The 12,546-nt window shown below is 43.1% G+C and overlaps 1 protein-coding gene and 1 long non-coding RNA gene across 4 annotated transcripts in view; one reads left to right on the plus strand and one right to left on the minus strand.

Moving 5' to 3' along the window:
* LOC106593431 (globoside alpha-1,3-N-acetylgalactosaminyltransferase 1) overlaps nucleotides 1-12,546 on the plus strand; it is an 83,632-nt gene that overhangs the window by 56,058 nt on the left and 15,028 nt on the right. For 2 of the 3 annotated variants that reach the window (XM_082958298.1, XM_082958297.1), the window contains exon 2: nucleotides 12,285-12,356. Coding sequence is in view for 1 of the 3 variants with exons in the window: in XM_045690178.2 (XP_045546134.2) it covers nucleotides 4,417-4,471; nucleotides 4,569-4,604; nucleotides 12,285-12,356 (163 nt within the window). In the remaining 2 variants the exon portion in view is untranslated. Of the gene's footprint in view, nucleotides 1-4,416; nucleotides 4,472-4,568; nucleotides 4,605-12,284; nucleotides 12,357-12,546 lie in introns of all 3 variants that reach the window. The other variant, XM_045690178.2, reaches the window with a different exon arrangement.
* Nucleotides 6,089-10,640, minus strand: LOC106563766 (uncharacterized). Its single transcript, XR_006757716.2, has 3 exons — nucleotides 10,105-10,640; nucleotides 7,142-7,199; nucleotides 6,089-7,031 (listed from the first exon to the last, which is right to left on the minus strand). It is a non-coding gene; the product is annotated as an uncharacterized LOC106563766 (long non-coding RNA).

Raw genomic sequence — 12,546 nt, forward strand, 5'->3', positions numbered from 1 at the left:
TCCAATTTGCATAACGTCCCAACAGATTCACAGATGATGCAGTCTCCATTGCACTCCACACTGCCCTTTCCCACCTGGACAAAAGGAACACCTATGTGAGAATGCTATTCATTGACTACAGCTCAGCATTCAACACCATAGTGCCCTCAAATCTCATCACTAAGCTAGGACCCTGGGACTGAACACCTCCCTCTGCAACTGGATCCTGGACTTCCTGACGGGCCGCCCCCAGGTGGTAAGGGTAGGTAGCAACACAGCCGCCATGCTGATCCTCAACACGGGGGCCCCTCAGGGGTGTGTGCTCAGTTCCCTCCTGTTCACGCATAACTGCATGGCCAGGCACGACTCAAACACCATCATCAAGTTTGCCGATGACACAACAGTGGTAGGCCTAATCACCGACAACAATGACACAGCCTATAGGGAGGAGGTCAGAGACCTGGTCGTGTGTTGCCAGGACAACAACCTCTCCCTCAACGTGATTAAGACAAAGGAGATGATTGTTGACTACAGGACAAGGAGGACCGAGCACGCCCCATTCTCATCGACAGGGCTGTAGTAGAGCAGGTTGAGAGCTTCAAGTTCCTTGATGTCCACATCACCAACAAACTAACATGGTCCAAACACACTAAGACAGTCGTAAAGAGGGCACAACAAGGCCTATTCCCCCTCAGGAAAATAAAAAGATTTGGCATGGGTCCTGAGATCCTCAAAAGGTTCTACAGCTGCACCATCGAGAGCATCCTGACTGGTTGCATCACTGCCTGGTATGGAAACTGCTCGGCCTCCGACCGCAAGGCATTACAGAGGGTAGTGCATACGGCCCAGTACATAACTGGGGCCAAGCTTTCTGCCATCTAGGACCTCTATCAGGCGGTATCAGAGGAAGGCCCTAAAAATTGTCAGACTCCAGCCACCCTAGTCATAGACTGTTCTCTCTGCTACCGCACGGCAAGCGGTACTGGAGCACCAAGTTGAGGTCCAAAAGGCTTCTTAACAGCTTCTACCCCCAAGCCATAAGACAACTGAACAGCTAATCAAAGAGCTACCCAGACCCCTCTATTACGCTGTTGCTACTCTGTTTATCATCTATGCATAGTCACTTTAACTCTACCTACATGTACATATTACCTCAACTAACCGATGCCCCCACACATTGACTCTGGTGAGGAAAGCAGTTTTGAAGAGCAACCAGGCATCCTCTACTGACGGGATGAGGTCAATATCCTTCCAGGATACGCGGGCCAGGTCGATTAGAAAGGCCTGCTCACTGAAGTGTTTTAGGGCGCGTTTGACAGTGTTGAGGGGTGGTCGTTTGACCGCGGACCCATTAAGCACGCAGGCAATGAGAGAGTGATCGCTGAGATCTTGGTTGAAGACAGCAGAGGTGTATTTAGAGGGCAAGTTGGTCAGGATGATATCTAAGAGGATGCCCATGGTTACGGATTTAGGGTGGTACCTGGTAGGTTCCTTGATAATTTGGTTTGCGCTTAGTGGGATGTTCATTTGTTTTTCAACAGGACAATGACCCAACAAACCTCAAGGCGGGGGGGGGGGGGGGGGGGGGGATGGAGTGCTGCATCAGATGACCTGGCTTCTACAATCACCTGACCTCAACCCAAATGAGATGGTTTGGGATGAGTTGGACTGCAGAGTGAAGGAAAAGCAGCCAACCAGTGCTCAGCATATGTGGGAACTCCTTCAAGACTGTTGGAAAATAATTCCAGGTGAAGCTGGTTGAGAGAATGCCAAGAGTGTGCAAAGCTGTCATCAAGGCAAAGGGTTGCTACTTTGAAGAATCTAAAATATATTGTGATTTGTTTAACCCTTTTTTTTGGTTACTACATGATTCCATATGTGTTTTGATGTCTTCACTATTATTGCACAATGTATAAAATACAACAAAAAAAAAGAAGAAAAACCCTTGAATGAGTAGGTGTGTCCAAACCTTTGACTGGTACTGTAAGTATTCAGACCCTTTGCTATGAGACTCAAAATTGAGCTCAGGTGCATCCTTTTTCCATTGATCATCCTTGAGATGTTTCTGCAACTTGATTGGTGTCCACCTGTGGTAAATTCAATTGATTGGACATGATTTGAATTGATTCGACATGATACACACCTGTCTATAAAAGGTTCCACAGTTGACAGTGCATGTCAGAGAAATAAACAAGTAATGTTGCAAAGGAATTGTCCGTAGAGCTCCGTGACAGGATCTGGGGAAGGGTACCAAAATATTTCTGCAGCATTGAAGGTCCCCAAGAACACAATGGCCTCCATCATTCTTAAATGGAAGAAGTTTGGAACCACCAAGACTCTTCCTAGAGCTGGCTGCCCGCCAAACTGATCAATCGGGGGAGAAGGTCCTTGGTCAGGGAGGTGACCAAGAACCCAATGGTCACTCTGACAGAGCTCCAGAGTGCCTCTCTGGAGATGGGAGAAACTTCCATCAGGATAACCATATCTGCCGCACTCCACCAATCAGGCCTTTATGGTAGAGTGGCAAGACTGAAGCCACTTCTCAGTAAAAGGCACATGACAGCCCACATAGAGTTTGCCAAAAGGCACCTAAAACATTCTCTGGTTGGATGAAACCAAGATTGATCTCTTTGGCCTAAATGCCAAGTGTCATGTCTGGAGGAAACCAGGCAACGCTCATCATCTGGCCAATACCATCCCTATGGTGAAGCATGGTGGTGGCAACATCATGCTGTGGGGGTGTTTTTCAGCGGCAGAGACTGGGAGACTATTCAGGATCGAGGGAAAGATAAACAGAAAAAAGTACAGAGAGATCCTTGATAATCTGCTCCAGAGCGCTCATGACCTCAGTCTGGGGCAAAGGTTCACCATCCAACAGGACTTCCTAAGCACACAGCCAGGACAACGCAGGTGTGGCTTCGGGATACGTCTCTGAATGTCCTTGAGTGGCCCAGCGGGGCCCGGATTTGAACCTGATCAAACATCTCTGGAGAGACCTGAAAATAGCTGTGCAGCGATGCTCCCCATCTAACCTGGCAGAGCTTGAGAGGATCTACAGAGAAGAATGGGAGAAACTCCCCAAATACAGGTGTGCCAAGCTTGTATCGTCATGGGGCTCCCGACTGGTGCAGCGGTCTAAGGCACTGCATCTCAGTGTTAGAGGAGTCACTACAGACACCCTGGTCGAATCCAGGCTGCATCACATCCGGTCGTTATTGGGAGTCCCAAAGGGCAGTGCACAATTGGACCAGCGTCACCCGGGTTTGGCTGGTGTAGGCTATCTTTGTAAATAAGAATTTGTACTTAACTGACTTGCCTGGTTAGATAAAGGTTAAATAAAAAAATATGAAATACCCAAGGAGACTTGAGGCTGTAATCGCTGCCAAAGGTGCTTCAACAAAGTATTGAGTAAAGGGTCTGAATTTTTATGTAAATGTGATACTTCAGTTTTATAAAAAAATAAAATAAATAGCAAACATTTTAGAAAAACCTGCTTTTGCTTTGTCATTATGGGGTATTGTGGGTAGATTGATGAGGGGGGGAAAAAATAAGGCTGTAACTAAATTTGAGAAAAGTCAATGGATCTGAATACTCTCCGAATGCACTGTATCTGTTGCGTTCGATCACCGAGTTGTAAAAGCAAGCAGAGCAGAAACTGGCTACTATTTAGATGACAGATGTAACTGGCAAGGTAAATGCTGTTTAACTTAACAGAAAACAACTAAACTAGTGTTTATTCGCAGTGCTGAGCTAGTATTGTAACTGACATGTAACATTAATGTTTCATCCACTCTCGACTGTGGGGAATGATGTGGAGATCATCCGTTCACCTACTCTGCGTCTCACAAAGACAGGGTGGTTGCAAGCAAAAATCTCAAATTTGGTCTCATCAGACCAAAGGACAGATTTTCACCGGTCTTAAAGTAATGATGGACTGTTGTTTCTCTTTGCTTATTCGAGCTGTTCTTGCCATAATATGGACTTGGTCTTTCACCAAATATGTCTATCTTCTGTATACCACCCCTACCTTGTCACAACACAACTGATTGGCTCAAACGCAAATTAACATTAATTGAAATGCATTCCAGGTGACTACCTCATGAAGCTGGTGGAGAGAATGCCAAGAATGTGCAAAGCTGTCATCAAGGCAAATAGTGGCTACTTTGAAGAATCTCAAATATAAAATATATTTTGATTGGTTCAACACTTTTTTGGTTACTGCATGATTCCATATGTGTTATTTCATAGTTTTGATGTCTTCACTATTATTCTACAATGTAGGAAATATTAAAAATAAAGAAACTCTTGAATGAGTAGGTGTGTCCAAACTTTGACTGGTACTGTAGTTACAGTACTTCTTATTTAGCAGAAATTACTTTTCCTTCATCTCATATTGTTGGTGGTTAATGACAGTTTTTTTTTATTCTTCTTCTCCAGAACGTGAACACTTGCTACTTGCTTTAGTAATGGCTGGGGGAATGGTTCTCTGCTGGTAATGACATTTTAGAAGCTGTAGCCTACATTGGAACCTTTTGAGTTTTTATTGTCATCACTATTGTTGTTTCATTTTTTTATTCTCCTCATCAAAGGCTTGTCTTCTCACGATGCGAATCTGTCTCTCTCAAGTAAGAAAACATGTATTACAATGCTGGGTGGAAGCTGTGCTGTAAGGTGTTGTTAAAGCTGGGTGAAAGCTGTGCTGTAAGGTGTAGCTAAAGTTCTACACATTTGTTGGATGCATTAGCTGTTTGTTTTAATTGTGTTTCAGATTATTTTGTGCCCAATACAAATGAATGGTAAATAATGTGCTGTGTCATTTTGGAGTCACTTTTATGATAAATAAGAGTATAATTGGTTTCTAAACACTTCGACATTAATGTGGATGATACCAGCAAATGTATCCATCAAATGTGTAGTCACAAGCTTGATGTAATCATTGCATGCTATGAATATGGGACCAAATACATAACTTTATACTGCTTAAATACACATAAGTGAATTTGTCCAATATTATTTTCTCCCCTAAAATGGGGGGACTATGTACAAAAAGTATTTAAAGGGGAACGGAAACACTATGATATAGAATGCCATCTAACTGTAACTGTAAATCGCCATATTGGCATTGTTGCGTCACAGGCAGGAGAGAACATTTTGGAACACCACAAAATGGCTGAATTTACAGAGTAGCTCAAAGTCTGAGAATGAGTTTATTACAGAGAATGAAATAATTGTTAGTTAGGGAGCCAATAAACCTACTGAAGCCGTTCATGTTTGAGCCGATCGTTGCCCCTGATTTAAAGAGTTCGTTCTCGTAGCAGTCGCAACACAGATATGCCGCCTGAAACACCTCAGCTAGAGGGTTGGCGTAGGCAAACACAAACTGGCGTGAGTGGGGATACTGCCAAGTAATGGCTAGACTAGGAGTGTGTGTGTTGTAGAGAGATGGTGGCGATACAGTACAAAATCCCAATGGATGGTGGCTGTAAAACGTTTAAAAAATGTAATAATGTTAGTAGTGGGTTGGTGTTCCTATATATAGATAGATCCTATAAATATGTTTATCGTCAGCGCTGTTTGGCACTTTGGTAACACATTTACCTTTAGACGACCAGAGTTGGAATCGCAGACAGCATCATGATTAATGAAATCTCATTCTAACCAATAATGGGGCGTGCTCCTTATAAATACATTGTGATTTAGTTTCGGTATCAGAATCATTTGTATGATTTTGTTGGCAAAGCATACAGGCAGGCAGTTTATCGCTAGTTCACCCTATCGGCACAAGGGAGAATTGGACGAGGTGTACGGCGTCTCATCCCTGCATGTGCCGTTTCTTCCATAAGGCGCGCATAGCCAGAAGCAAAGGCACAGAATAAAAGTAATTTAGTATATCTAGCCTAAGACATAGACCTAATGCCTGGGTCGTTTGTAAAAATAGTGTTAGTTAGCTTGTCCACTATTACAACAGGTTCAAGTGTAACCAGATAAACTTGCTTTGAAGTGAACTACTTTCAGTGTGCACTAATCCCATGTCCCTGTCGCTAGAGTAGTGACTTCAACTAGCTTTGGCTGCCATCTATTGGAAATGAATGGTACACACACGGGCAACTAGTTGGCAGAGTCAAAGTAGATTTTAATAGTATGTCATTTAGCAGACACCTTTATCCAAAGCGAACTGCGTACATGGTAGTGGAAACAGATAATAGAAACAGGATTACAATGTTGATATCATGGATGGTCAGTCCTTGCATCTATAGCTCTGTCTATGAATTTGAGTGGTTACATTTCTCTAGTCCCATTTCTCAGCTTTTTACCGAAAGAGGAGCAGGGAGACACTTTTATTGTTTCTACTGCTGATTGCCACTTTAAGAAGTTAAGATGCAGATTAAATACACACCAAGATATGTTACAGATACTATAAACATTTCCGTCATTCAGAAAGTTAGTGAATACACAGCATCCAGCACAGCAAACAATCAAATGTATTTTACAAAAGCCCTTTTTACATCAAAATAATAACCATAGTGGCTATAGAGGGTGCAACAGTTCAACACCTCAGGAGAAAATGTCAGTTGGCTTTTCATAGCTGAGCATAAATAGGTTGAGAGAGAGTCGGAACAGCAGAACCAATACAGAGTAGCACATCCATTGAAACAAGTAAAAAAAGAAATCTGGAAAAACAATTTCACTCCAATTCCCTTAATGGGTGGGTGTATCTTTTGAATTCACTGTTGAATGACCTGCTCCTTCTCCATTTTCAGAACACCAGCTCGCTCCCCCAAAGTGATTAATAGTATATCTTTAGTCGCACTGTGATGATTGTGATTCTGAGCTCTCAGGTTCATACAGCGAGTTCTGATCTTCACTGATCTCACTCTCCGTTAGCTCCATCTGTGGCGTATAGGGGCAGGACTCGGTTGTATACTGATGGTCGTCAGCGCAATCTAGCTGAGCTCTTTAGTGATGGTCCCAGTGGACCTCTTCTCCACCGCAGCACAGGAACAATCTGGCACCTAGGGGTCAGTTTGGCATGCTGTACTAACTGTTCTTTCCTGTTGGTAGAAAACAAGGCATCGATTAGGCTATAGTTATATTAAACAATCACTGCATATACTTGAAATAAGCAATAGCCTTAGAAATAACATTTATTTGCATGTATCACCTGCCTCCTGCACAGTCTCCTCCAGGATGAAAACATTTTCCGGGATGGAGATGTCATCCTGAAAACAAACAAAAGTTTTGTTAAGACAACTGAACCCAAATATATCAGTTGGCATTAAAAAGCTACATGTTGTATGCTTTGTCACACACACACACACACACACTGGAATGATCTCTTGTCCTATACAGACGTGGAAGCTGATAGTGAGGTTTTTCTATCCACAATCCAGGCTACAATAAATGGTTTCCTGAAGAAAATCAAATCCAAACCTGGCCAAAAGAGCACTCTTCCTTGGCTAAATGGAGAAATTTGGAAATTGATGAAAGAACGAGATTATGCTCTAAAAACAGCCCTAAAATCCAAATTAGAGCATGACAGACGTAGGTTTACCATGTTGAGAAATAAGGTGATGAAAGAAATCAGACAGGCCAAGGCAAACTTTTTAATTAACGTAATTGGTGAGGCAAAGGGAAATTCTAAATTGATCTGGGAGAATCTAAAAAAGTTAACAGGGAAAGACCATAGTAACACAGCAAAAAGACTAGAAATCATGGTGAATAACAATCTAACACAGGATGCAGTTGAAATAGCAATAGCCTTCAATTCCTACTTTATTGACTCTGTCAAGGTACTGACACTGAACCCCTCCACTGGTTTATTGGGCTCAGTGCTAGTGAATGACGCTCAACCTGTCTTCATCATAAGGGAGGTTTCTGAGTCAAAGGTGAACAAGGTGATTAGCTCACTAAAGAACTCTAAATCCAAAGATGTGTTTGGGCTGGACTCTACCTTTCTTAAAAACTACAAAGAGTCACTCATTGGCCCCATTACTAAGGTCACCAACACATCTATTGGTCTGGGGGTGTTTCCAAGGGTATGGAAGTCAGCCATAATAACGGCCATCTTTAAATCGGGCGACCCTGCTGATGTGAGTAACTACAGGCCCATTAGTATACTACCTGTAGTGTCGAAGGTTGTTGAAAAGTGTGTAGCAGAACAACTGATTTCCCACCTCAACAACAGCCCCTTCACATTACACTCCATGCAGTTTGGCTTCAGAGCGAAACACTCCACAGAAACAGCCAACTGCTTTCTTCTGGAAAATGTGAAGTCCAAGATGGACAAAGGGGGCGTTGTTGGGGCTGTGTTTCTGGACCTAAGGAAGGCTTTCGATACTGTTAACCATGAGATTCTCATCACAAAACTTTTCCCCCGATGCCTTGAGATGGATGAAATCATACCTTGAAGGCAGAACTCAGTGTGTCAGAGTGAGCAGTGAGCTGTCGCCCACTCTTAGCTATGATGTGGGCGTGCCCCAAGGGTCAATACTGGGGCCCCTCCTGTTCAGCTTGTACATTAATGATCTGCCTTCCGTCTGCACTGGGTCTGAAGTTCAAATGTATGCAGATGATACAGTGATATGTGCATGCAAACAACAAGCTGCACAAGAACTCACTACTGTAATGGTCCAGGTTACAAAGTGGCTCAGTGACTCGTGTTTGCATCTCAATGTGAAAAAAACAGTTTGCATGTTCTTCACAAAGAGGGCAACAGATGCTACTGAGCCAGATGTCTGTGTCAGGGGAGAAGCTCCAGGTGGTATCTGATTTTAAGTACCTTGGAATCATACTTGATTCCAACCTCTCTTTTAAAAAGCATGTAAAAAAGGTAATTCAAATAACCAAATTCAACCTAGCCAATTTCCGATTTATACGAAATTGTTTGACCACAGAGGTAGCAAAACTGTATTTCCAATCGATGATACTCCCCCACTTAACATACTGCTTGACTAGTTGGACCCAAGCTTGCTATACAACATTAAAACCTATTCAGTCTGTCTACAAACAGGCTCTCAAAGTGCTCGATAGAAAGCCCAATAGCCATCATCACTGTTACATCCTCAGAAAGCATGAGCTCCTGAGTTGGGAAAATCTTGTGCAATACACCGACGCATGTCTTGTATTCAAGATCCTAAATGGCCTAGCTCCCCCTCCACTCAGTATTTTTGTAAAACAGAAAACCCAAACATATGGCAGCAGATCCACAAGGTCTGCCACGAGAGGTGACTGTATAGTTCCCTTAAGGAAAAGCACCTTTAGTAAATCGGCTTTCTCTGAGAGCTTCCCATGTCTGGAATACACTGCCATCAGACACACATAACTGCACCACATATCACACTTTCACAAAATGCATGAAGACATGGCTAAAGGTCAATCAGACTTGTGAACATAATCCCTAGCTGTGTATTGCCGCTTTCCATGTTGTCTGTTGTCTGTAGCTTGTGAGGTGTGGAAACACTGTTGTTTTTATGGATTTTGTCTTGTTGCTTTTTGTTCTATGTTGCTCTGTCTGCATGCTATGTCTTGCTTGTCCTATGTTGCTCTGTCTGTATGCTATGTCTTGCTTGTCCTATGTTACTCTGCGTGTGCTCACTGTTCAATGATTGTCTATATTGTAATTGTTTTTAATAACCTGCCCAGGGACTGCGGTTGAAAATTAGCCGGCTGGCTAAAACCGGCAGTTTTACTGAAACGTTGATTAATGTGCACTGTCCCTGTAAAAATAAAATAAACTCAAACACACACACACACACACACACACACACACACACAGCAAATACAGGGACATTTATTTTTCAGCAAACATTAGCTATGTCTTCAGTCTAGCTAAATGAGGTGGATTAAACAAAACATTACAAAAAAATAATAATCTGTAAACGAAATGTATTACAGTACTTGACTGAGGTGGAAGCTAGCTACAGTAACTAATGTTACCTAATAACATGGGTACACGGATAAATTGTGTTTCAATTTTAGTTGCAGTTAGCAACGTTATTTGCTGTGAGGTGTTACACAAAACACTTCAGACGCAATTAGCTAGTTACCTTCAACTAGAGTTGCAACAAAGTTGTCTAGTGTCTAACACTAGCCTAGTCAACAACAGTCATGACTGGTTAGCGTTACCTCAGGCTCCATTGCATTGACTCGCATCGCCTCCTCCATTCAGTCACTTTTGCTTGACTCCAAAGTCAGCGATGTTGATGATGGTCGGTCAGTAACCCCTACACCATAACCCTCAATGTCAAATGGAGGCGCAAGCAGAGGGTTTCAATGTAGGCCAATGACTCCTTTCCATTCAGAAACTCCCGGTTGCCACATCGAAAGTGCCCTTCATCGTGAAGTCTCCCTCTGCGAGGTGATGTCTGCAGATCCTGCTTGCTCGAGCTGGCACGTCTTTCCTCTTCAGGACATGGAGCCACTTCTTCAAAAGTTGTGGGTCCTTGGGCAGCCGATGGTAGTTTACCGAGGGATTTTTTTGGGAGCCAATTCATACAGCCTGGCTCTATACAGTTCATGTTTGAATTACTACTTGTTGTCCACACCTAACCTCACTCTCTTCGATTCACCCTCCATGCGAAAACTCAATACCACAGACAATTTGCTGATTCCTACCAGTGACGTCATTACTATGGCAATTTAAAATGGCGCTGACCATAGCTCAAATAAACCTTGTTGACGATCAAAATACTAAATATAAAGATGTTTTTTTTTTAATGTTAAATGGACATGTTTAGTAATAGTGGATTGAATACATCTCTGCTTATATTTACTTCTTAAAGTGTTTCCATTCCCCTTAACCTCATAGTCATTGTTTGATTTCAAATCCAAAGTCTTGAAGTATAGAGCCAAAGGAAGAAAACATGCTGCACTGTGCCAGTAATTACGGAGGGCACTGTAAACCCAGTAGATAATACCAGGGTTACTGACCTTCAGTGCCTTCGGAAAGTATTCAGACCCCATTACTTTTTCCACATTTCGTTACAGCCTAATTCTAAAATTGATTAAACAAAAAAATTCCTCAGCTAGCTACACACAATACCTCATGATGACAAAGTGAAAACAGGTTTTAAGATTTTTTTGCAAATGTATTAACTAATAAAAAACAGATACCTTATTTACATAAGTATTCAGACCCTTTTCTGTGAGACACGAAATTGAGCTCATCCGATTTCCATTGATCATCTTTGATGTTTATACAACGTGATTGGTGTTCACCTGTTCCAAAATTTGTCCAATCAATTGAATTTACCAAAGGCACACACCTGTCTATATAAAGTTCCACAGTTGACAGTGCATGTCGGAGCAAAAACCAAGCCTTGAGGTCGAAGGAATTGTCCGTAGAGCTCCAAGACAGGATTGTGTCGAGGCACAGATCTGGGAAGGGTACCAAAAATAATTCTGCTGCATTGAAGGTCCCGAAGAACACAGTGGCCTCCATAATTCTTAAATGGAAGATGTATGGAACCACCAAGACTCTTCCTAGAGCTGGCCGGCAGGCCAAACTGAGCAAACGGGGGAGAAAGACATTGGTCAGGGAGATGACCAAGAACCTGATAGAAACTCTGACAGAACTCTAGAGTTCCTCTGTGGAGATGGGAGAAACTTCCAGAAGTACAACCATCTCTGCAGCACTCCACCAATCAGGCCTTTATGGTAGAGTGGCCAGACGGAAGCCACTCCTCAGTAAAAGGCACATGACAGCCCGCTTGGAGTTTGCCAAAAGGCACCTAAAGACTCTAAGACCATGAGAAATGAGAAACATAATTCTCTGGTCTGATGAAACCAAGATTGAAATCTTTGGCCTGAATGCCAAGCGTCACGTCTGGAGGAAACCTGGCACCATCCCTACGGTGAAGCATGGTGGTGGCAGCATCATGCTGTGGGAGATGTTTTTCAGCGCGATGGACTGGGAGACTAGTCAGGATTGAGGCAAAGATGAACGGAGCAAAGTACAAAGCGATCCTTAATGGAAACCTGATCCAGAGTGCTCAGGACCTCAGACTGGGTTGAAGGTTCACCTTCCAACAGGACAATGACCCTTAGCACACAACCAAGACAAAGCAGGAGTGGCTTTGGGTTTCAATGTCCTTGAGTGGCCCAGCCAGAGCCCGGACTTGAACCCGATCAAACATCTCTGGAGAGATCTGATAATAGCTGTGCAGCAACGCTCCTCATCCAACCTGACAGAGCTTGAGAGGATCTGCAGAGACGAATGGGAGAAATCCACAACCCTGGTGTTGCAAGCGCCATGCTCTACTAACTGAACCACTCTCTCTCTTCTTTCTCTGCTGTATATCTGTCAGTGAGGGTCCCAGTGAGAATTATGAGGGGTTAACATGGCGCCAGGTGAATCACCAGGTTGTGCTGAATAACAGGTGAGTGAGTACGTGTGGGTACTGACTGTACACACCTGCTGAACCGTACTGCACTGTACTCTTTATACTATTAATAACTTTTCATTACTTCATCAACCAAACATAGCCTGGTCCCAGATCTGTTTGTGCAATCGTGCCACTCCTTTTCATCCCAAACATGACAAGAAGTGGCATGATGGCACAAACAGAC

This window comes from Salmo salar, chromosome 11 (genome assembly GCF_965601325.2).
Source record: "Salmo salar chromosome 11, fSalSal1, whole genome shotgun sequence".
Lineage (NCBI taxonomy): Eukaryota > Metazoa > Chordata > Actinopteri > Salmoniformes > Salmonidae > Salmo > Salmo salar.